The sequence below is a fragment of the Ranitomeya imitator genome, chromosome 1 (genome assembly GCF_032444005.1).
Source record: "Ranitomeya imitator isolate aRanImi1 chromosome 1, aRanImi1.pri, whole genome shotgun sequence".
Lineage (NCBI taxonomy): Eukaryota > Metazoa > Chordata > Amphibia > Anura > Dendrobatidae > Ranitomeya > Ranitomeya imitator.
In genome coordinates this window covers 758,857,392-758,882,546 of record NC_091282.1, presented here as the reverse complement: position 1 = coordinate 758,882,546, position 25,155 = coordinate 758,857,392, and the positions used below count along the sequence as shown (strand labels likewise).

Sequence of the window (25,155 nt, the reverse complement as noted above, 5' to 3'; positions counted from 1 at the left end):
AAACGTGAGAAATATGTATAGTAATTATCAGCTTTCCACCGCTCGGCCACCTCTGTGCGTGCCCACGTCACTAAGGAACATTGAAGTGGCAGTGAAACACGCCTATATTTGAGTTACAAGTCAAATACGCTCAACATCCGTGTTAGGCGGCCACAATTTGCATGGACATAGCTAGAAGCAGCAACGTGCCGGACGCCCACGTAGACTTACATAAAGCCGATTATTATGTAGTTGTCTTCTCAATGTGTTATCAAATCCACAGCCCGTCAGCAAGTCTTATCCATACTTACAATTGAGTGGAATCTGTTGTTCTCTGTTATCAGTCATTCCAGGCATCTTTGTATTGGGATGATAACAGGAGAACCTGCACAAATGAAGTCCCCACAATTATTATGATCTCTCCAGAATGGCATCGGATGAACGTAATAGTCTGTATGGGGGACTCCTTAGATAATAATGAGCCAACATGTCCGATTTCATTTTCAACGAGTTTGCCGCCGCCAGGAATTTGACAGCAGCTCTTTCATAGAGAACACGGGAGCATGCAGGCAAGCGACTGTTCCCATATATGAAAATGGGAAGAGAGCGGCCGGACACATGAGCAGACAAGCCATCATTCTGCCAACACCTCTATTGTGGTTGGAACGCCTTAGTTTTGGTGACTAAAATCAGCAGGACATGAGGGGGAAAAAAAAAAAAAACACACCAAAGTAAGAAATTGATGTATTTTCAGATATTAATATTCACATATTTTTAGGAATAGACAGGAAAAAAAGGACAGTATATTTCTGGAAAATGTAAAGGATATAGAAAGTTGGAATTAAAAAAAAACGTGCTTTCTTAAACATAAAACCCACTGCATAGTTTTGTGTATGTTCGCATTTGCTACTGTATATTCCGGCTGGTGTCCATAATAAATATACATCATTTACAGAGCACACTGGTAATTCACAGATGATGACTGGGAACCAGTGGAGAATATGTTGGGACGACTTCTTCTCGCTTTATTTCCAGTTACATGAGCTCAGAGCTGTTCTCCTAGACTTTGATGGTGCAGCATTGGTATAGGACATTAACATGAGATCCGTAAGGGGCTGCCCCCAGACACCCACAAATGATTAGCCAATATAGTGGAGTCCAGGGTAATAATAATAATTAAAAAAAAAAAAGTCTATGGAGCTGAATCATCACACCGCTAAACACTCTTCAGTGTCCATTTTCAGCTCTTCAACTAGTTACCATTGAAGTGAATGGGAAATGGGCTGCAGTACCCTAGAACCGCCAATACATGGTGTATCGAGCTGATTAGACTACATTCTGTAATGTGGGTGCCTAATAGATAATTTACTGTAACAACTATGCAACCAATGACCAAATGCAGTGCCAGCGGGGGTCATGGCAGCTCCCTGTGGTAACCCCCTGCCCTTTATTGCTTTCAGTTAATATTCTATTGTGGATTATCAAAATCTAAGTATTATAACAGTAATCAACTTTTTATTAAAACTATATGTTTGTGAGTTTCCCTTTGTGGATAATAAACGCAGTGTCTACTGTATAGATTTGTCCAAATAAAGCAGCAAGGCACTGAGGAATAAAAGGGGAGAATATTTCCAGTCCTGATGAGAAGGGGCAGTGGTCTCAGAAGTTCTTGTGCTGAGAGTACCACTGTTGTCTCTGTTTTCTGGTCTCCACCTCGGTGATCAATGTCTGTCTATAGGCCTCATACAGTTTTACTATCCTCTCTAGTTCTTTCATGAACAGTAACTTGAGCATGCCCTGGTACGTGTCCAAGTCTGCCAGCTGGAAGAGTTCCCACTTCAAGATGTGGTCATATCTGTGAGTAGGAAGAGAAATATGTGTTTAGAAGAATTGCATAATTCATGGTGGCTTGCAAGCAAGAAAGTCAAAGTGAAATGCAGTAAGTAGCTTTGTATTTTACTTAACTTTCAAGGGCCAGGACCCAACGGTAAAATACTAGACGCCATAAGGTGCAGGGGAATCGAACATGGCAACGCCGATTATATACTGCACCTAGGTGGTTATTCACACCACCTCCTCTGCACAATACACTAAACCCAGGCTGCAGGAGGCTGTATGATATCAAGATGGGAGAGTACACATCAGATAAATGGACAAACCCGATCGCTGCTTCCATTGACATCTGGAGAAAGAAGGTTCAGATCGGTTGGGTCCACCCAATTGTTTTGTTTGCCACCAAAATAAGTCACCTGACAGCAGCTCTCTCCTAGGAGTACAGGGATCGCCCATCCGACAGCCATCTAATGTGTACGGGCGGCTCAGGACGCTGCCACACTCTTCTGGTGCCAACTTACTTCCCTTTAGAACAAAAGGAGATTTTTGTGTACTCACCGTAAAATCTTTTTCTCAGAGCCAATCATTGGGGGACACAGGACTATGGGTTGTATGCTGCCTGCCACTAGGAGGACACTAAGTTATCACAGAAAGATGAACTCCTCCTCTGCAGTATACACCCCTTCACTGGCCAGAATTCAACCAGTTCGGTAGTAAAGCAGTAGGAGTATTAAATGAAAGACCATAAACTCTGTAAAAACCAAAGTAGTAACAACAAGCCAACAGGTAAACAGGGTGGGTGCTGTGTCCCCCAATGATTGGCTCGGAGAAAAAGATTTTACGGTGAGTACACAAAAATCTCCTTTTCTCCTACGCCTCATTGGGGGACATAGGACGTCCTAAAGCAGTCCCTGGGTGGGGAGCAACATATCTGCTAATACCCCATGTACCGCTTGCTTACAGCTAAGGCACCGCCGATTGCAGAATGCGCCTGCCAAGGGCGGCGTCTGCAGAAGAAATAAAATGAATGTGGTAATGCTTCATAAAAGTATGTAAGCTGGACCATGTTGCAGCTTTGCAAAGCTGTTGTGCTGACGCCTGGTGCCGAATGGCCCAAAAGGCGCCCACCAACCGAGTAGAATGGGCCTTAACCCCTGCTGGGATAGGAACACCCTTGACACTATAGGATTCCTGAATAGCCGATCGAATCCACTTGGCTAGAGTAGCCTTGGAAGCGGGAGAACCCTTCCAAGGTCCCTCTGGAAGTATGAAGAGGACATCCGACTTGCGGAAGGGAGCCGTCCGTGAGACATACCGTCGAAGGACCCTCACCACGTCGAGAGTGTACAGAGCCTTCTCAATGCGATGGACTGGAGCTGGACAGAACGAAGGCAGAATAATCTCGTTGAGGTGGAAAGAGGAAACGACCATGGGCAGAAAAGAAGGAGAAGTCCTCAAGACTGCCTTGTCCGTGTGAAAGTCTTAGTTATTCACCGGTTAACGGTGTTTCTCGTAGTCCATGACAGCACTATGGAGAGAGGGGATCCGCCCTTCAGGAACAGGAAACCTACAGATACATAAGGGCGGCATCTCTCCCACGCATCAGTTGGTTTACAGAGCACAAGAGGACCACCAAGGTTAATAGCATACATAATAAACAATAATACAATATTAACTATTCACTACCCGTGAATTATATAAACAAAGGAAGAGGTGTACACCCAGAACTTAAGAAGACGGGAGGGTATGTACAGGTGCTGTCATGGACTCCGAGAAACACCGTTAACCGGTGAGTAACTAAGACTTTATCGGTCGTCCATGACAGCACTACGGAGAGAATTACAGAGAGTAACTAACTGGGGAGGGACTACAGCTTGCAGCACCCTTACACCAAAAGAGAGGTCAGAAGAGGCACCCAGGTTCAATCTATAGTGGTTATAGAATGTGTTTGGGGAAGACCAAGTAGCAGCCTTACAAATCTGGTCGATCGAAACCTCCAATCTTTCCGCCCACGAAGCTGCCATAGCTCTAGTGGAATGCGCTTTAAGACCTTCAGGCGCCGGCTTGCCCTTTGAGATGTATGCCAGCGAGATAGCCTCCCTGATCCATCTAGCTAAAGTAGATTTCGAAGCTCTATGACCCTTCCTACTACCTTGATAGGACACGAATAGGGCGTTATCTATCTTCCAGGGATCAGTTACTGCTAGATATTCCAAGATACATCTTTTTACATCTAAAGTGTGTAACTTCCTTTCCTTATCGTTAGTAGGATTGGGGAGGAAAGATGGAAGAACTATTTCCTGTGTTCTGTGGAATCTGGACACTACTTTAGGAAGATATGCTGGATCAGGGGATAGTATCACTCTATCATCCCTAAGCTGCATGTAAGGGGGAACCCTGGATAATGCTTGTATGTCACCTATCCTACGCGCCAATGTTATGGCCACCAGGAAGGCTACTTTAAGAGATAAATTTTTAATAGAGGCTGAAGTAATCGGCTCAAATGGGGCCTCTGTCATGGCTGAGAGGACTAGGTTCAGGTCCCATGGCATGACCCTATTCTTTACCATTGGCCTAGACCGTTTTGGCGCCCTGATGAATCTGCTGACCCAGTGATTCTCAGCAATGTTGCAGCCAAAGAGGGCCCCTAAGGCTGACACCTGCACTTTAAGAGTATTTGGGGACAACCCCATATCTAACCCCTTTTGTAAGAATTCCAAGATCTGGACAATCGGCATTGACTGTCCAGCTGTTGCCCCCGAGTTCTGAAGAAATCTCTTCCAGATTCTGACATAGATTTTTGTGGTTATCATTTTTCTGCTCTTCAGCAGCGTGTTAATGAGGGCCGGAGAGAACCCTCTATCTTTTAACAGCGCCCGCTCAAAATCCACACCGTCAGATGAAGGCCAACCGCCCGAGGATGGTAGACTGGGCCCTGGGATAGGAGATCCGGGATGTCTGGCAAGACCCATGGATCGGATATCGACATAGCCCTTAGGCATAGAAACCACGTCCTTCTGGGCCAGAAGGGGGCAATTAATATCACTGTGGCTTTGTCCTTCCTGATTTTCCTCACCACCAGAGGAAGTAGAGACAGGGGAGGAAAGGCGTAGGCTAGCCTGAAGTTCCAGTCTATGAGGAGGGCGTCTACTGACAGGGGATTTTCTCTGGGGTTCAGAGAGCAGAATTGTGCCACTTTCCTGTTTTCTTTTGTGGCAAACAGGTCTACCTCTGGCTGACCCCATCTTTCCACGATGAGGTTGAAGATGGAGCCGTTCAGGAACCACTCTCCCTGCCTTAATGTGTTGCGGCTTAAGAAATCCGCCGTAGTGTTTTCTGCCCCTCTTATGTGAAGAGCCGTCAATGAGAGAAGATGTTGCTCTGCTAGATGAAACAGACGATCTGCTACACACATCAGGGATTTGGAACGAGTCCCGCCTTGTTGATTTATGTATGCCACGGTGACCCGATTGTCCGAGAATACCCGCACGTGGTGGCCCTGTAGATAGACAAGGAGTGTTTTAACCGCCTGTTCCACAGCCGTTAACTCCTTTAGATTGGAAGACATCTCCATCTGACCCCGATCCCAAAGCACCTGGACCAATGTATCCCCATGTGAGCCCCCCACCCAGAAGGGCTAGCGTCCGAGGTGACAATACGAGTTACATTATATTCCCAGGGGACCCCCGTGGACAGGTTCTCTCGGTCTAGCCACCATCCGAGGGATACAATAGCGTCTTGGGATAGGGTCAGCAGGCTCTCCAGACATCCCCCCAACCTTTTTTGATGTAACAGCACCTCGCCCTGAAGTATCCTCGTATGATACTGGGCCCATCGGACCGCTGGAATACAGGACGAGAGAGAGCCTAACAGAGACATGGCTCTTCTAAGGGACATGGTCGGGATTTTAGAGGCATTCAGCACTTGAAGGTGCAGGCGATCAATTTTTTCTTGAGGCAAATGGCATTCCTGAACCTGGGAATCCAGGGTCAGGCCTAAAAATCGCTGCACCGTCATGGGTTGTAACCGTGATTTTTTAGCGTTTAGCATCCACCCCAGACGCTCTAGAGCAGACATCACTTTATGTAACTGCTCCAGACAGTGATCCGCCGTTTTACCTACGATAAGGAGATCGTCCAGGTAGGGGATTATTAGAATGTCAGACTCGTGCAGGTGTGCCATAACTTCCGCCATTACTTTGGTAAACACCCGAGGGGCGACCGAAATACCAAAGGGAAGGGCCCTATACTGGAAGTGTCTGACTACCCCATCCAACCGTACCGCCACCCTCAGGTATCGTTGGTGACCTGCATAAATAGGGATATGGTAATAGGCGTCCTTCAAATCCAATACTACCATAAAGCAGTTTTTAAACAGCAGCTTTATTGCGGTGTTAATAGTTTTCATTTTAAATGATTGAACGGTCAGGAAATTATTCAGAGCTCTAAGGTTAATAATTGTTCTGAAGGAGCCGTCAGGTTTACGTATCAGGAATAGAGGAGAGTAGAATCCACTACCCTGTTCTCCTTCCGAAACCTCTGACAGGACATTTTTATTGAGCAGGTCGTGAACTTCTGCTTCCAGGGCTGCCTGTTCTGCTGGAGAGGACCTGAGAGGGGTGATTCTGAAGAAGTTCTGAGGGATAGAGGAGAACTCTAGCCGCAGACCCGTAGCTATTATCCCCAAAATCCAATCACTACTGGAGATTTTGGACCAGGCCGGGTAGAAGGCAGATAGTCTACCTCCCACCGGGGCGACTAGTCATTGGGGTGGTTTTTTGACTTCCCGGGATGGTTCCTGACGTCCTCCACCAAACATAAATCCAGTACCTTTCTTCCTTTTATCGTCCCATCTGCTCTGGTCTCTAGCCGGTCTCCTTCGGAAGAACCTTTTCCCTGCGAAGGGACGCCTGTAAGAAGTGGCCGGTAGACTGGGAAATTTTTTCTTCTCGTCTCCGGCTTTCTCCAGCAGTTCGTCCAGGACTGGACCAAACAGGTATTCCCCTTCGCATGGGATAGAGCACAGACGGGATCTCGATTGAAGGTCACCCGGCCAAAATTTCAGCCACAGGGCCCTTGATAATCCAGCCGCTCTGGCTGCCATCCTTGCCGAATCTGCAGATGCGTCCGCGAGAAAGGCAGCGGCATTCTGAATTGTTGGCAGGAATTTTAACATAGAATCCCTGGAGACTCCCTCTTCCAATTTGGATCCTAGCTGATCCAGCCAAACCATCATTGATCTGGCTGCACATGTCGCCGCTACTGCAGGTCTCAGGGCACCCGCCGACATCTCCCATGTCCCTTTAAGAATAGAGTCAGCCTTCTTATCGAGGGGATCTCTTAGGGAAGCCATGTCGTCAAAGGGGATAGATGATCTTTTAGACGCCTTAGCTACTGCTGCGTCCAATTTTGGTGCTTTATCCCACGTATTCACCAGGGGGTCCTCAAAGGGATATCTGCGTTTAAAGGCCGGTGGAAAGGAGCCTTTCTTCTCTGGCTTTTTCCATTCCCTTTTGATAAGGTTCTGAACCTTGTCATTAAGCGGAAAAGACCTACGCTTTTTTGGGTCTAGACTGCCAAACATTAGATCCTGCGCTGAAAGTTCTGGCCTTTCGTCAGCCACCCCCATGGTGGATCTAACTGATTTGATCAGCTTGTCCATCTGGTCCAGCGGGAAACAGAAACGATTAGAATCCTCTTCTGAAGAGGACGCTGAGGAAACAGAAGTGTCTGAATCATTCTCCTTTCTAGGGCCAGCGGACGAATCCGAATCTGAGGCGCTAGGCTCCCTTCTTCTTTTGGAAGTTTCCCCCTGGGATAGGGATTTTAGGGAATCTTTCACCTCCTTCCTGATAATCTCCCTAAGGTTTGATGTAAAATCAGGAGACTCTTCCGCCACCTATGGGAGCGGAGAAAAAGGCTATGTAATTTTACCCCGGTGCTACCGCTAAACAGTGTTCCCATCAATTTATTTCCTACCGTCTGCCGCACACACGACTGACAAAGTCTCTTAGGGTAGGCGTCTGGCAAAGGGCAAGCGCATAGTGCGCACTCCTTGTTTTTTACTTTACCAGCGCATTTTTTCCCCTACGGAAATAAACATAGGAAAAGACTGCATCAGGGTACGTTCACGTAGATCTCTTACCCAGGCAGTAGCGGTAGGTACCGGATCACTGGGGGGGGGGGGGGGGGTGTCGGTCCAGATCCTGTTGTCTAGATCTGCGACTGGGCTGATTACTGCGTCCGCGGGTCTTCGGCTGGGGGTTTGAATGGGACTTCTCCGAGGATCTGTCCTGCTCCAGCAGACCGACGGCAGCTTCCGGCTCATCCATAGCTGCAGATGGGCACACAAGCAGTTCCCCCGGATCCGGAACATGTGCAGCTGTGTGGCCGAATCAACCCCCCCACGTGCAGGACGCTCCCCCACCCCCAATCGCCCCTCCCCCGCCCCCGCCGCATGCAGGACAGCGGCGCTGTAAGCAAAAAACCGGCCAGCGTTTCACTTCCGGGTTTAGGCCACGCCCCCTGCGCGTCACTTCCTGTTTCGGGCAGAGAGCTCAGGGACGGCTCCGCCGGACCCCCCAGCCGCTACACTACCGCCGCTCACGGCCGCAGCACAGCGGCGATCGCGGCAGAAGCCAGCGCCCAACCCCCGGCTCCGGTCCCGCCCCCGAAACCGAAAGGAGCGCACAGGGCGCTCCCGGAAAGCCTGCACCGCACTGCACTGACGGGGGCCAGAGGTGGGGAAGACCGAGGCCCAGGAGGGTGAACCGCTCTGGGGGGGGGACATACTCACCTTGCTGCCACTGGGGATGGACCTCCTCCGGACGTCGCTCCAGCCTGCACCGCTCACTGTCGTGGAGTCCTACCCGGACCCACCGTGGCGCTTCCAGGGACCCGCACTGCCCGAGGTAGGAGACCCCCTCGCTACCTGGGTCGGACAGCCGGCCTGGGTGTTGATAGGTGAACGAAGTCGTCGTATCTGAAGGGAATCCTGTCCTCCAGGAACAGGAAACCAACTGATGCGTGGGAGAGGTGCCGCCCTTATGTATCTGTAGGTTTCCTGTTCCTGAAGGGCGGATCCCCTCTCTCCGTAGTGCTGTCATGGACGACCGATAAAAATCAGAAACTGAGGTCGGCAGGAAAGTGCCGCCAACTCCAAAACACGCCTGATGGATGTAATGGCCACTAGGAAAACTACCTTCCAGGAAAGGAAGGTCAGAGAGACGTCCTGCAATGGTTCGAAGGGGGCCTCCTGAAGGACTCCAAGGACCAAATTAAGATCCCACGGATCCAAAGGCATCTTGTAGGGAGGGGCCACCCGGAAAACTCCCTGAAAGAACGTCTTAACCGGTAATCTATTGGCAATTTTTTGTTGGAACAGGACTGACAATGCTGACACCTGTCCCTTGAGGGAGCTAAGTGCGAGACCAGACTCTAATCTTGATTGGAGAAATTCCAATGTGGAAGGGATGGAAAATGCAAGAGGCGATTGTCCATGTGTGTCGCACCATGCGAAGAAGATTCGCCAGATACGGTGGTAACTGCGCATGGACACGGGCTTCCTAGCCCTGATCATGGTGGAGGACACCTTGGGAGTGAAACCCGCTTGGCCTAGAATCCAGGATTCAATGGCCAGGCCATCAAAGACAGGGCCCCTGAGTTCTGGTGGTAAATCAGGCCCTGTGAGAGAAGATCCATGCGATCTGGAAGCCGCCAGGGGACGTCTGCGACAAGCTGAACCAGTTCCGCGTACCATGCTCGGCGCGGCCAGTCCAGCACCACGAGGATCACTGGCACTCCCTCTGCCCCGATTTTCTTGAGGACCCTCGGTAGCAGGGGGAGAGGAGGAAAAATGTACGGGAGGCGGAATTGACGCCACGGGAGGACGAAGGCATCTGCTCCGACGGCACGTGGGTCGAGGGATCGGGCAATGAACTGTGGGACCTTGTTGTTTAGCCTGGAGGCCATGAGGTCCACGTCCGGGGTCCCCCAACAATGGCAAATCTGTTGGAAAACTTCCAGGTGGAGGGACCACTCGCCCGAGGTGAGACCCTGGCGACTGAGGAAGTCCGCCGCCCAATTCTCCACACCTGTTATGTGGATCGCTGAGATGGGCGAATGGTTGGTTTCGGCCCAACGGAGAATGTGGGACACGTCGAGCATGGCAGTCTTGCTGCGGGTTCCCCCCTGACAGTTGATGTACGCCACAGATGAGGCGTTGTCGGACTGGATTCTGACGGTGTGACCAGCCAGAAGATGGTGAAACCTGAACAACGCTAGCCTGATAGCTCGTATTTCCAGGATATTGATGGGGAGACGAGACTCTTGAGTGGACCACCGCCCCTGTGCTGTGTGGTGGTTGAAAACCGCCACCCAGCCCATGAGGCTGGCATTGGTGGTCACCACCAGCCACCGCACTGGGAGAAAGAACCTTCCCTGGCTCAGGGAGGACTTCTTAGTCAACCACCTGAGGGTCTTTCTGACCTGTGGGGATAGAATGAAATGGCGATCGAGAGAGGTCGGGTTCCCGTTCCACGCCCACAGCAGCGCATGTTGGAGGGGACGGCGGTGAAATTGCACGAACAGAACCGCTTCCATGGCTGCTACTATCTGCCCGAGAATGTGCATGCTGAACTGAATGGAGAGGGAGACTGGATGGGAAAAACTCCAAGCTCCCCGCTGCAAGGCCAAGGTTTTGTCTGGAGGTAAAATGACCAGACCGCGGAAAGTGTCCAGAGACATTCCCAGAAAGGAGATCCGTTGAGTCGGGATCGGAGAGGATTTTTCGAAGTTTATCTTCCAGCCCAGGCGAGAAAGAGTATCCACCGTGAGATCGACGGACTCTTTGCAGGCTGGGTATGATGGGCCTTTTATCAGTAGGTCGTCCAGGTACGGTAGTACCACCACTCCCCTGGAATGAAGAATGGCCATGGCAGCCGCCATGAGCTTTGTGAAGGCTCTGGGAGCGGTTGCGAGGCCGAAAGGTAAGGCTAAAAACTGGAAGTGTTCCTCGCGAAATGCGAAGCGAAGGAACTGTTGATGAGGAGGAAAAATTGGGATGTGGAGGTAAGCATCTTTGATGTCTATAGATGCTAGGAACTCTCCTTTTTCCATAGACGCGACGACAGAGCGGAGAGATTCCATTCTGAAGCATCGAATCTTGACAAATATGTTCAGAAGTTTTAGAATTGGATGTAACGATCAGTCCTTTTTTGGGACCACGAATAGGTTTGAGTAAACCCCTTTGAACCTTTGGTCTTGGGGAACCAGAATGATAACTCCATCCTTTTGTAGTGCCCGTATGGCCTGGAGAAAGGCCGTTGCCTTTGGTTTGGTAGGACACGACGGGAAGAACAGTGTTGGGGGGGGAGGGGGTGAAAATTCTATTTTGTATCCGGAGGACACCAGTTCCCTGACCCACTCGTTGGAGATGACCGAGAGCCAGGCTTGACGAAAGGAAAGAAGGCAACCTCCTACTTTGTTGATGTCCTCCGGATGTTGCAACGAGTCATTGGGTGGAGGATCTAAGGGATCTGGATCCCTGAGACCCAGATGGCCGTGGTCTGGGTTTCCAGTTACGGTTGGGTCTGTATGAGACCTGGGAGCCTCGGTCCCCACGCACCCCTCGACCTGATGCGGGGGAGAAGGAAGATGACCAATTGGGATTGTTGCGAAAAGGCCGGAATAGAGATTGTTGTTGATACTGAAACGGCCGGGTAGGTTTTTGTTGGGGGAGGAATTTACTTTTCCCCCCGGTAGCATCCAAGATTATTTGGTCTAATTTTTCCCCAAATAGGCGACCGGCTTGATAGGGTAGAGATGTCAATGAACGCTTGGAAGCAAAATCTGCTCGCCAATCTCTGAGCCACAGGGCTCTTCTGATGGAAATTGCATTTGCGGCTGCTTGAGCAGCGCAATTGGCCGCGTCTATCGTGGCATTAACTACGAAGTCCCCGGCCTGGACTATCTGGTTAGCCAGGTTGAGCGCTTCTGGAGGGAGATTACTGTCTTGGATGGTCGTGGTAAGCACCTCAACCCTAGCGACCATAGCCTTAGCCACCCAAGAATTGGCGAAGGATGGAAAGAGAGACGCTCCTGCGGCTTCAAAGACGGAGCGAGCCAGGTAGTCAATTTGGTGGTCAGAGGGGTTCTTAACTGAGGAACCGTCTGACAGTGATAGGATCGTTTTGGAAGCGAGATGTGATACTGCAGGATCGACTGAGGGAGACTAGCCAGTCCTTGACTAGTTCCTGAGGAAAGGGGTATTTGGCCTCAATAGGCTTTTTCCCTATGAAACGTTTGTCAGGGCGGTCCCTGTGTTTTTGTACGATTTCTTTTTGGACACGTTTTGTCTTCTTAAAAGACACCGCGTGTTCTGGAGTGGATGCAGATTCCTCGTCCACCTTCAGGGTCTTGTTGACCGCTTCAATGAGAGAATCTAGTGTCTCTTGGGAAGTAGAGGAATCCTGGACGTAAGAGTCCTCGGACTCCTATTCAGAGTCATTTAGGTTCTCCGGAGAAGGGAAACGAGAGACTGAGCTTGCGGATGCTGAAAGACAAACACGCCCGTGGTCGGGGGGTGAGACATGGGTACGTTTTCTGGCACCCCGAGCTCTTAGAGACAGAGGACGCCCCCTGCTGGTGGACGGATCCGTACCATCGCCAGAGTCCTCCGCGGGCTGACTTAAAGAGGGACCCTGGAGGGAGACAATTGCCTTGGCTAGGGAAGCCACAGATTGTGACAGGGAAGTGGCCCACTTAGGGGGACTAGGCTCTTCAGGGTTGGCGGCGGCGGGAGGCAGCTGCACAGAGGCCGGGTCGCAATCCGCACATAATGGGGTATTGTGAGCTCGGGCAGGGCCGTATTGCAAGTGGCACATGAAGTGAAGAACACTGTGTGCTTCTTGTTACCCTTTTTGGTCTCCTTAGGATGGGACATAGTGTCTTTAGAGACAGGATATGCACTGTGGTGCAGGGAAGGGGTTAAGCTTTCTTGAAGCAGCTTACCCACAGTCCTGTGTCCCCAGGGAGGAATGTGACGCCATGAGATGTGTGTCTCTGGTTTGGTACATCTTCCTCTGTCGTGCCCTGGAGAGGGACATGAGAGCCGGGCTCTATGTGTTCGCAGTCTTGCAGGGAAGGGGGGTTGGAAATTGGAACCAAGGAGGAACCTTTGTCCCGGTAAAATTTGGCGTGCCCCAGACGTTGCAGGAGAGGGACGGGGAGGTATACTCGCCGTGCTCGCTTGTTGATGGTTCGGGGGAGAGCGGACCCTATAAAAAAGGAATCCGTCGCCCCCTTTGCTCCGTTAAATAAAAATTTACAGAAAAAAAAATGAAAATAAGAAAGTTGGGGTCTGAAAACAGACCCTAGTGCCTCCTACAGACACTAAGCAAGAACTGGTTGAATTCTGGCCAGTGAAGGGGTGTATACTGCAGAGGAGTTAATCTTTCTGTGTTAACTTAAGTGTCCTCCTAGTGGCAGGCAGCATACAACCCATGGTCCTGTGTCTCCCAATGAGGCGTAGGAGAAAAAAAAGCTTCAGTGCTAAATTTTTTATAACTTTTACAAAAAGTGGCATGGACTCCATACATTTTTTATTCTTAATGTATATGGCCACTTTAAAAGGGGTTGCCTGCTTGTTGAAAGGTCATAAACCTTACACGTAATGGCACATGAACCGGCTCATTAGTTACCGCAGCACAGCACGGTGGAAACAGACAAATCAAACCAAAGTTCCCAAGATGGCGCATGGCTTGTTAAAAGAGACCGTCTGGTAGCGTGATACGGCAGCCGCCGATCTGTAAAGTTTTACACAGACCAAATGACGTGCACTGGACGATTGATACTAGTTCACTTAGTGCACAGAGACGGCCATTGTTCTCTGCCATGCAACAAGTCCTGTTTACACAATATAATGCACCGCTGAGAACAATGAGCTACGGCATGAAAGATCCGGAGTATTTCCAGGGCAAGATCATCATAGAACGAGCAGTGAAAGTATAATTATTCAATAATTATTGACCCGGGCCAACCCTTACAACAGATTACCCTCAGCACAAGGGGAGAGTATTCCCCATTACATCTCCAGCAAAACTAAGAAGAGGAAGGTGAGGTAGTGAAGCCTCCACCAATACCAGTACAAGGATGTGTGTACTAAAGGCTGACAAAAGCCTCCTCTGTACACAACCCCCATCTGTTCTCCAACCAGTCCACAACAGGCCCGGGGCAATTCCTCCTGTGTACCTGTCCCAGGACGTCCTTACAAAACAGCCAACTCGCCTCCAGCACACACGCCATTACCTTTCCGTTAATTACATAAAATGAAGAGGAAGCGGGGAGGATGTTGTTCTAGAGAAAACCATGTTATAAGCAGCAGAGTATGCACTCACGTTCTGCTGCACATACTGGCTCCTTGGCATGCTCGAGTCCCCGCAGCTGCATGTCTCGTGGCTGTTCGACAGCAGCAACACAGACAGGGATTTCCTAGCAAACAGCAGCGAGACATAGCTGCAGGGACGTGAACATATTTTTCGAGCATGCCAAAGTTACTAGTTTCGCGTCCTCAGATAACACCTTATCGGAGCATGCTCGCTTATCACTACTTGCTACAAATTTCAATCTGCAAGGAAAAAACAAAATTAGCAGCGTGCGCAGATTTCAGAAACATCATTCACTTTGCTTTCAGTGTAAAACACTGCATTTTTCACCACAACAAAAACGCAACATGTGCACATACCCTGATAGAGGTGTCCTTGCAGTCATGTTCTATGCAGATCATGCAGCCAGAACATTAAAACACTAACAAGTAGTGTAATATTAATCTGACAATGGCATCTGTCAGGGGCGGGATACATTAGGCAGAAACTAAAGAGACCATTATTCAAGTTGATGTGTTGGAAGCAGAAAAAAACAAAAATGTGCAAAAGTATGAAGCTTAGCAATTCTGAATGGGCCAAATTGTGAGTGGGAGCATTTATCAGGTCTTGTGGAAAGACTATATACTGCAGGTCTTTTGGACGTTTCCAATACGCCATGGTTAGTACCTACCAAATGTGCCTCCTAATGGTCAGTTAGTGAACCGGTGACTGGAGGGAAGGCTAGCTAAAGGCTGTCAGGACGTGCGGTGGATCACAGTTCTATGCGCACCATTGGCCTTTATGGGGCCACAGAGTGCTGAACAAGACCCCAATCCATAACTGCAGCAATGGAAGTAAGGGGCCTGGTTTTAGGACTCGTGGTCACACACAGCCCTCTATCACAGCAGAGAAGTTAGAATTTGAGAAATTAGCACATGTGACCAAAAGGATCATGTAACAATATAAAATCAGTGTCGTATCATTAAGGCTGAATTTACACTGGACGACTGCAGCTGCTTAACCGCCGATGGGCTCCAATAAGTAATCGTTTAATAGCCTGTTCACACAGACAGAGCGTGGTGACAGCACACAGAACGATAAGTAAGATTGTGGCGGAGAACATTCTGCTTTCACAGCAAGCTTAAAATCCATTTCACCCGACGAATAAGCATGTTGCTTGTCTGGTAGTCGGTGGCCCATTTAGACAAGGCAATAATTGGGAAAAAGAGCATTCCTGGGTAGGTGCGATCCCGATCAGCCAGTATCAGTGCACACTAAAGAAAGACTGTGGGGACATTCGGACTTAGTGGTGGAGGGAAAAAGACTGATTTTGGCCCTAGGAGCGGGAAGGAAGGAAAATTTGTTTAGCAAGAGGTCTGTGGACACTTTTTTTCTGTGCACCCACTAACAAATCAGCAGCAATTATAAATTTTTTTTTTTTTTTAGGGAAAGCTTTGTGACTGCAGCCACGAGTATCACCTATACATAAGTCAGCACAGAAAATGCATGCGCTTCATATTAACAGGGCTTACATGAAATTATTATTATTAGAGGCATAACACCCTCCAATGCGAAGTAATCCAATTAAGCAGATTACCCCCCTGGTCAGCCATGCACACCATACAAATGAGGTCTTCCCTCTAGAGAAGTGGTAGGTGATTGTGACCCGAGAAGAAAAAAAAAAAAAAAGCTTGAGCCAAAAAACCAGAAGTCACAGCACCTTGATTCCTATAGCAGTGCTCACTTCACGGCTGCTTTACTGTAACCCAGTAGCGAAAGTCATTTTGGAGGCCATGGCCATCACTAGTAGTAGTCTGTGGCCGCCAGACCAGAGTCCTGCACCGGCGTCTCTTCTGATCAGTATACTCTGACACTGTGGAAGGCACACTCAGAGGGGGCGCTGGAGATTCGAAGGGCTCTGGTCCAGTGGCCACCGACTACGGTCCTCTCGATTATCTCTGATGTACAAACATTTCATTTTCTTCACTTCTATCTTCATATTCACCAATATTGTACACCCCTCCCCCATGGTCACACCAACATAACAGCCCACTTACCACCACAAAACAAAACCCTTTTTAGGAATCTAAGTAACACATGCAAATAAATGAGCACCGTCCTACACCTCTAAGAAGAAAATACATAAAGGCTCCTGGGTATTGGTTTGGCAGGAAGAGTTGTAGCGTGGACCATGGGACAGTCAGCAGCACAGGAGTGACCCATATATCAGCAGTGTGGCTGGAGACAACAGGAGCACATTTTGCAAAGATGCTTTTCTAATGTTTGATACATAAGGGGAATAGCTAGCCTTTATTGCTCTTCTGTCCAAACAACTATTTAGAGAGTTAATGAGATTGCAGAGAGGTGTGCCCCCATCAATCTGTTACAACTATGACCCATGTGTAATCATAAAAAAAAAAAAAGGAAATTTTATTAAATCTTATTAAAACACCACCAACCTGTGGCTACACCAAAAAATACCATGCCAAGAGGACTATAAGGTTGGTAACTACAGTAAGATCCGGGCATAATTCAGACATCAACAGGACTGTGGCGGTATATGAAGGGGTCTGGCTTAACTAATGAAATGACTAGCCAGCCCCCTTCACGTGCAATAAAGTAGAGGACTTGCCAAGACAGGAGCGCTCAGTAAATAAATTGTATAACTTGCTAATTTAAAGGATTTGTCCACAAATAAACAAACCTTTCCAAAACTAACAAAGTAAACTTGGCTCCCAGACCAGATCCACTGTGTCATCTGACTGGTGCGTGACATGCACGTGACAGGAGCGCTGCAGCCAATCAGAAGATGCAGCAGCTGATCGGCTGTAGCCTTCACGATCCCATAAGTGCTGGCTCCATTCATCCAAAGTATTGGATCATGTCAGCTGTCAATACTCTATGCATGAATATGATCCATAGTCCATAGCAGTGCATACAAGCAAGTTATGGCTAGAGAGAAAAATTCTGACATTTCTGTCAATCCATGGTGCACAAAGCAGAAACAGAATGAAAAACAAAAAAAAAAACAAAGTTTTGAAAAAGAAAACTCCGGGAAATAAAATGACAGATGCGATTATATGATAAAATAACTAATAACTTGGAGACACATGATCCCGTCATGAAATCATATACTGCGGCTATTTTATGGCTCACTTCACCAAGACCTCATGCAAAATGAAAAGCAAACTTACTTCACGGGGGCCCTGGCGTAGACTTGAAGCCAATCGGGGATCTCGGCCGTATGGTATGGATTGGCAGGCACGAGGAGCGCTTGGCTTCTTTCCACTTGCTGATAAGTTACAGGAGGGGGGAGGGGAGGGGGCTGATCGTAGCGGGGAACGCTGCAGGACAAATAAAGCTTGAATGAGCGCACAGGTCTGACAAAAGAAGCCCACCCAAAAGACTGATTGGATGAAAACAGAAGAATCCCACCATAAACGTCTGGGAAGGAAGACAGCATTAGCAAACAAAGCTTTTTTGTTTATCATCAGCACATTTTGAGGACCATAATACAATTAGGCAATTGCACATAAAGCAATTCCATAACATTCATTTATTAGTGATTTGATAAGGGAACAAGAAAAAAACATCCCTATGTCCCAAAGCTTCTCTGAAGACAGTTTGCACTAGCAGAGTACAAGCTGCTGTAAATGGAGATGTGTGCCAGGTATCTTGGTGCCATACTGCCCCGTCACCATACTGCTCCCGCTAACATTCAGGATTTTTTAAATTAAAAAAAAAAAAAATAAATAATAAAAAAAAATAATAAAAACAATCTAGGATCTGTTGTGGAAGAAAAATGGCACATAACAGGGGTAGCATTTCTAACGGGAAGTCTAGGCTTTATTCACGCTGGGCAGATTTGATAACTACCACTGTATTTTGCGGATTACATGCACCCCCAAATTTTGAGGAGGAAACTGGTAATTTATTTATTTATTTTTTTTAAATAAAATGGTGCACCTTATAACCCGCTTCTACAGTAGCATACAGGGCGTGGCTGTGGTGAAGCGGAGTCCAAGCTGGCAGTGCCAGCAGGAGTGGGCCAATAATGCAGTCCCTGGCTGGGGGGTGGGGCTGTTTGGCGGTGGGAGGTTGCTGCGGGCCCCGGGCTCTCTCAAAATTCTTGGGAGTCCAAGCATTTCCCATTCTTTTCAATGAGGTTTACTTTGGGAAAATGGCCACCGGAGGCGGCGCATGAGCAGATTGAGATCTCGGCAACCGCTGCCGGGGAGCAAATTACATTCGTATTATAAGACGCACCCCATTTCACCCAAATTTGGGGGGGTGGGGGAGGGAAAGGTTTTCTAATCTGAAACATATGGTAACTTACAAGAAATTCTGCCACCTGTGACTAACCCTAATGGTGCAGTGCCCAATGCCATCTCTGGCTCCTAATGCACCAATGGCCTTTGCAGAAGAACAGACAGTCTTTACCTTGGCGCACATGGATGCTTGTACTGAGCCCGCTTATTAATATGATCCACATAATAAACCCCAAATTCTGCAGACTCCACTCGCTCCCAGCCGGGGGGCAGGCCTTCTCTCTCCAGTGGGTGACTCCAATGCGTAGTGTTGGTATTGTGGTCAATGTAGTACTTCCTGCCCCGTATCGTCCAGTCCACCGACCACCCAGCAGGAAGGGGCATGTCTTCGGAGCTGTGACTCGTTAAGTTTCCTAATGAGGTTGCTGCGATCCTCCCGATACCTGATCCAGAATATAAAAGCCCGGCATTAGTGTCCTGCAGGACAGCGATGGAGGAATCCACATCTACTGCTATGCAGCCTTGTACACCGGATACGTCTGGCTTAAGAAGTTCATTCACCCACCCAGCAGTGTATAAGACACACGGGAATGTAAAGTGTTACATACCCCTCCCCGAGGAATCCGATTTGTGAAAGCTTCATTTCATACCACAGAGGATGAGCACATCGTTATTTGTTTTGGAGCACAGTCAGGTTTACAACGGGCCTTAAAGGGAGACTACACTTAAAGGCTAAAACCATCACCTGGTGGCATTCTGGCTAAAGATTACCGCATTACAGCTTTTCTGTAGTCCTGTACAGAATGTTAGTATATGGCGGCATTTATTGTGCAACGCTCGCTGACTAGCAGCAGTCACAGACCGTAAAGCGTACTTGTCCTTCCCTGTAGAGAAGTATGGGCTTGATAAATTTGTCCCCATCCACAAGTTGAAACTGCTTTTGATGCACGTCCTGGTATGATGTGTCCAGGATTGGTCAGAATTTTCTGTAACTAGCCACTTACTCTTTTTATGTACTAGAACTTCCTTTCTCTCACTTCCCAGCATGCATTGCTCTAGCCACTGTCAACGTGAATGAAAGCCCACCACCTGAATGCAGTTTGACAAACAGGAGCAAAGGCAGAACCACGGCTCCCACTCTCCTGTAATCCACCCCAAGACGGATTACACTTAACAGCGGGCAGAGGACTACACTGAAGGAGAGTAGCCACATTTATGGGGGTAAAGTGACTTGTCTGAAAGGACGGAGACCAATTAACTCCACAGAACAGCTCCAGTTTTCAGACTTGGGTCACTAACCTGCGGGATGTCGGCCCGGTCCATGCAACATCCTTTGTACGTGCTCGCCTCCATGCTCATAGTATCTATAGTCTTCATGTGCACGCTCCCCAAGCTGCTTCCTTCTCTGTCCATCATAGTGGTGATCCGAGCTGAAGTACCTCGAGTTTGCATCGCCGTTCTCCAGAACCGAATTACCCTCTGTTAGGAAGGACTGAGCTGAGGATCCATATTCCCGAGGAACATCACCCAGTCCTCGAACTAAATAAGATGGGGCAGAAAGTCTATTGCTCTCTCTGCGTAAGACCTCATGGGGTGGTCTTTGAATAGGAGTCCGCAAAAAGCTTTGGTTTCTAGAAACCATCCCATCCCCCGGGGGGTTATATTGAGAAGGAGCAGGTTCTGGAGGGCAGAGATCAGTCCGTCTAGGTATGGTCGGTCCATGGCGGATGAAAGATGGCATCAGATCTGCAAAGACAGGATTGTAGGAACTTTAGTAAGCAGTAAAATGTCATTTCTATTCAAAGATGCACTGATATAACACGATGGCTGCAAGACAAACCACCATAATCATTCCTGGCACGCCATGGCGGACTCCTGCTTGCCATAAGCGTGACGGGATGTGGCAATATTTCATCCACTGTTGGTAAAGATAAGGCAATTACAGCGAATACCACAGCAGTGTGCACAAGGGCATTACCTACTGCAGCGCAGGAGAGCAGGGCAGGAGAGCAGGGCAGCTCCAGGAGAGTGAAACCAAACCATGTTAGGATCTTTAGAAGGACGTAGATCGGGGGATTTATTCTGACGGAATAAAGGCTGATCTGGATGGACAAATGTCTTTATTCGGCCTTGCTAACTATGTTGTCGGAGCAGCATTTCCCCGATTAGGAGGAAGCGGACAGTGTTACCAAGTGGCCATACTGATTTTCATAAAAGTATCACATTGTTGCAGTAACAATGTATCATTCCCTACAGAGCAGAAGAGACAGTGCAGTCGGCACTCATACAACACAAGGTCGCTAATCGGTGAACTACAAGTTCGTGAATTGCTAGTATATAGAAATTGACTGCAGCCCTTCAGCACTGGGACCACTCTCTTCCATCACTGAGGGCTCCCAGGCCACTGTCCTTCTCTTCGATGACCCCTGAGGAAGATCATCTTAATCAGTGATACAGGTTGGGCTTATTCTACCCACACAGATTGAGGAGATGTCTTCGCGTAGGTGTCCTTTACTTTGAGAATGTGGCAGCTATGAAATATCCCCTTACATACAATACTGTATTCTTTCCATGGTGCCGATCTCGGCTATTCTCACCTGTGTAAGGGTATGTTTTCACGGTCTGGAAACCTTCAGGATTTGCTGCGGATTGGACAATGCGTACGGCCGCAGCGTCCAGATCTTACAGCATAGTGGAGCGGATTTTATGAAAGCACGTCTCCACTATGTGCGCACGGCCGCATCCGGCGGCCCTGTGTTTACGGACATGCGGCGCGTCTTTATAGACTGCAGCATGTCTATCAGCAAAATAAAAAACTCAGTCTATGAATACGGCGCGGTGATTCCGCATGTGTTCAATGAACACATGTGGAATCACCACGCATACAACAGGGGGCAGCGCTTTGGGCGGAGCAGGGTATCCGCTGCATCCAAAGCGCAGGGAATCCTGAACGTGGAGACATAGCCTAAGGGGTGTACCGGGACAGTGTCATACTCCCTTTCTCCCATGTAATGTTATCTTCATGTAAATGTTATATATATTATTTTGTGTTACTCCAGCATAGGGAAAGCTTAGTACCCTGTTCGGCCCATGACACCATATCATAATTAGCGGTGTAAATAGTTAACCATAGGAGGAGCTAGCTGGGATAAGGTAAGGATAAGCTTCCTAGTTTGGGTCAGGAGGGGCCAGAGAGCTTAGTCGGGTGCCAGAGCCCAGGCTACCCAGCAGCTGCGCAACGTTTAAGTGCAGTGCCCAGCCATCCAGGGACCACCAGGCTAGATATATAGCAGTGCAGCGGACTGGCAGCAGTGAAAAATCAGAAGCTGAAAGCAAGGCCAGGACAGTATGGGGACACAGGTGGCCCCATAATGTGGCAACTCGTTGCATGGGCTGATGCCCTCAGATCCGGTACAAAACAGCTGAGGGAACCCTCAAGCACAGCGCGTTTGGACAGGGAGAATGCTGCGTTATCGCAAAATGCGGTATGACCTGGGCACGTACTCGAGGCCAAAAGAGAAGAAGCTGGAAAACTGAGAAATGTGGGAAGTTTGAAACCTGCTGCTATAACCGTAACTGAGAAAGATGTGCTGCGAACAGTAACAAGTAACGGTTATTGTTTAAAATTAAAGCAAGACTGTCTCAATTTGTGAGAATTCGTGTGTATGGACCTGCAACAACTGGGAAGGGATCTGGAAGGTTCAGATAACCGAGAGGCAGGTACTCTCATAAAAGAACCTTGTTTGTATGTGAAGGGAGACCAGGGTGCACAAGAGCCATTAAAGGGAACCTGTCACCCGCAAAATCGAAGGTGAGCTAAGCCCAAAGGCATCAGGGGCTTATCTACAGCATTCTGTACTGCTGTAGATAAGCCCCCGATGTATCCTAAAGATGAGAACAAGAGGTTAGATTATACTCACCCAGGGGCGGTCTCGGTATGATGGGCATCTCGGTCCGGTCTTACGATTACGTCCTCTTCTTGTAGTCACGCTCCGGCGCAGGCGTACTTTGTCTGACCTGTTGAGGCGTCTCTGACCTTTCCCGGCACCTGCGCACTGCAGTACTTTGCTCTGCCCTCAACAGGAAATATAAGTACACCTGTGCCGGAGCCGCAGCGTGAAGACAAGAAGAGGACGTCATCTGATGAAGATGGGAGGCCCCGGACCACGACACCCATCGTACCGGGACCGCCCCTGGGCGAGTATAAACTAGCCTCTTTTTCTCATCTTTCAGGTTACATCGGGGGCTTATCTACAGCATTCCAGAATATTGTAGATAAGCCCCTGATGCTGGTGGGCTTAGCTCACCCTCGATTTTGGGGGTGACAGGTTCCCTTTAACCTCAGCCACAACTACGGCCCTGGCCCTCCCTCACACTTGTACAATAACCATAAATAATCAATAAAGAATGTGTGTATCCGGCTGTGCCGCTGCACTCCTCTTCCTGCTGTAAGGTAGATATTTGCACCAGTCTCTTGTACGCTCCTTTTTGTACATACACAGCGCTGGTCCCAGCTCAATGAATCGGAGGCGGGTGTATAGTAAGGGCAGCTGCCCTTCATCACTGGGACCACCCCCAAGGCCCTGGGAACACGGCATTACATTACCAAGGAATGCTCACCAACCTCATGCATGTGGCCCCAGGGACACTGCTCCCCCTACACCCGCTCTCTGGCCTCAGAGGGGGACAGTGTGGACGTTCCTCCTCCCCTACAGGTAACCCTGATCAGCTCCACTCCAGACGATCCCCCGGGCCACTACGCCCCTTCCCCGGCGGGCGATCCCCCGGGCCACTACGCCCCTTCCCCGGCGGGCGATCCCCCGGGCCACTACGCCCCTTCCCCGGCGGGCGATCCCCCGGGCCACTACGCCCCTTCCCCGGCGGGCGATCCCCCGGGCCACTACGCCCCTTCCCCGGCGGGCGATCCCCCGGGCCACTACGCCCCTTCCCCGGCGGGCGATCCCCCGGGCCACTACGCCCCCTCCCCGGCGGGCGATCCCCCGGGCCACTACGCCCCCTCCCCGGCGGGCGATCCCACAGGCCACTACGCCCCTTCCCCGGCGGGCGATCCCCCGGGCCACTACACCCCCTCCCCGGCGGGCGATCCCACGGGCCACTACGCCCCTTCCCCATATAAAATGATCCTTCTCCCCCTCCCCTGCGGATGAACCCCGGGACTGCTCTCTTCCCCCCATACCTCCAGACTCCACAAAGTTCAGGCACATCCTGGACCCTGCAGTGTAGTCGGGTCACCCCGTCATTCCCTTCCTCCGTCTGGAGACCCCGCATCTACAATGAAACCTCCAGGTCTCTGCCCAACCCTTCTCCACCTCAAGCCTGAAGTTCTCCCGGCCACTTACTCCGCAGCAGGGGGGACGTCTCCTTCTTCACGTACTTCCCCTGCACCTCGGAAGGTTTGGACACTTCTTTCTTAGTTTTCTTCCTGGATAACATCCCCTCCCCGGACTCCGCTACGCGGCGCGTCCCCCCATAGTGTCCGCTCTACGGCTGCAGACAGAGCGACATCTCCCCGGATCTCCCCCGTGCGCCCTCTACTGGCGGCACCAGGGACCGGCTGATCCACATAGCCACACAACGCATACTCACCACAGCCCGCCCTCCAATCACATGCTCCACGTCACCACGCCCCACCGAAAAATTCCTCTTTTATCAACAGGCAGTGACGTCAATAACTCCTTTCCTATTGGACAAACAATTCCGTGTTACCAGCGATGGGAGGAGTTAAAAGATTTACAGCGGTACCGTGAGCTGTCACCAGGTGGCGATAGCGGCTTACTTCCTGTGGATAAATAGAGTTTTCATTACCAGAAACTCGCACTAGAGGGCGATAGATAATAAAAAAGAAAGGTGTTTTCTTACAAAGTTTCAATTGTTTCTATTCTTCATCTCTTAGGGTATGTTCACACGTTCAGGATTTCCATCCTTTTTTTTTCCTGACTGTTTTTTAAAAAACTGCAGCTCTTGGCAGAAAACGCAGGTCCTTTTTTTGGTCCTTTTTTGGTCCGTTTTTGATGCGTTTTTTGATGCGTTTTTTGATGCGTTTTTTTGATGCAGTTTTCTAGCCAGAGTCTGTGTGTTTTCTAGGAATTTTTTTAGGGTTAAAATGGCTGAAAATACCCTAACCCTAACCCTACCCCTAACCCTACCCCTACCCCTAACCCTACCCCTAACCCTAACCCTACCCCTAACCCTACCCCTAACCCTAACCCTACCCCTAACCCTAACCCTACCCCTAACCCTACCCCTAACCCTACCCCTACCCCTAACCCTACCCCTAACCCTAACCCTACCCCTAACCCTAACCCTACCCCTAACCCTACCCCTACCCCTATTCTAACCTTAGTGAAAAAAAAAAAAAAAAAATTCTTTATTTTTTTTATTGTCCCTACCTATGGGGGTGACAAAGGGGGGGGGGGGTGTCATTTACTATTTTTTTATTTTGATCACTGAGATAGGTTATATCTCAGTGATCAAAATGCACTTTGGAACGAATCTGCCGGCCGGCAGATTCGGCGGGCGCACTGCGCATGCGCCCGCCATTTTGCAAGATGGCGGCGCCCAGGGAGAAGACGGCCGGACGGACACCGGGACGCCGGGTGAGTATAAGGGGGGGAGATTAGGGCACGGGGGGGGCATCGGAGCACTGGGGGGGGGCATCGGAGCACTGGGGGGGGGCATCGGAGCACGGGGGGG

The 25,155-nt window shown here is 49.4% G+C and overlaps 1 protein-coding gene across 1 annotated transcript; it reads right to left on the bottom strand.

Annotated features, from left to right (window-relative positions):
- Window positions 1–710: 710 nt before the first annotated feature.
- On the bottom strand, window positions 711–24,041 carry SAV1 (salvador family WW domain containing protein 1). The gene is made up of 5 exons (XM_069735256.1): window positions 23,802–24,041; window positions 19,741–20,187; window positions 18,614–18,884; window positions 17,368–17,517; window positions 711–1,834 (listed from the first exon to the last, which is right to left on the bottom strand). The coding sequence occupies exons 1-5, from the start codon at window positions 23,893–23,895 to the stop codon at window positions 1,639–1,641; spliced, it is 1,158 nt and encodes a 385-aa protein (XP_069591357.1). The 5' UTR covers window positions 23,896–24,041; the 3' UTR covers window positions 711–1,638.
- Between the last annotated feature and the right edge of the window lie 1,114 nt (window positions 24,042–25,155).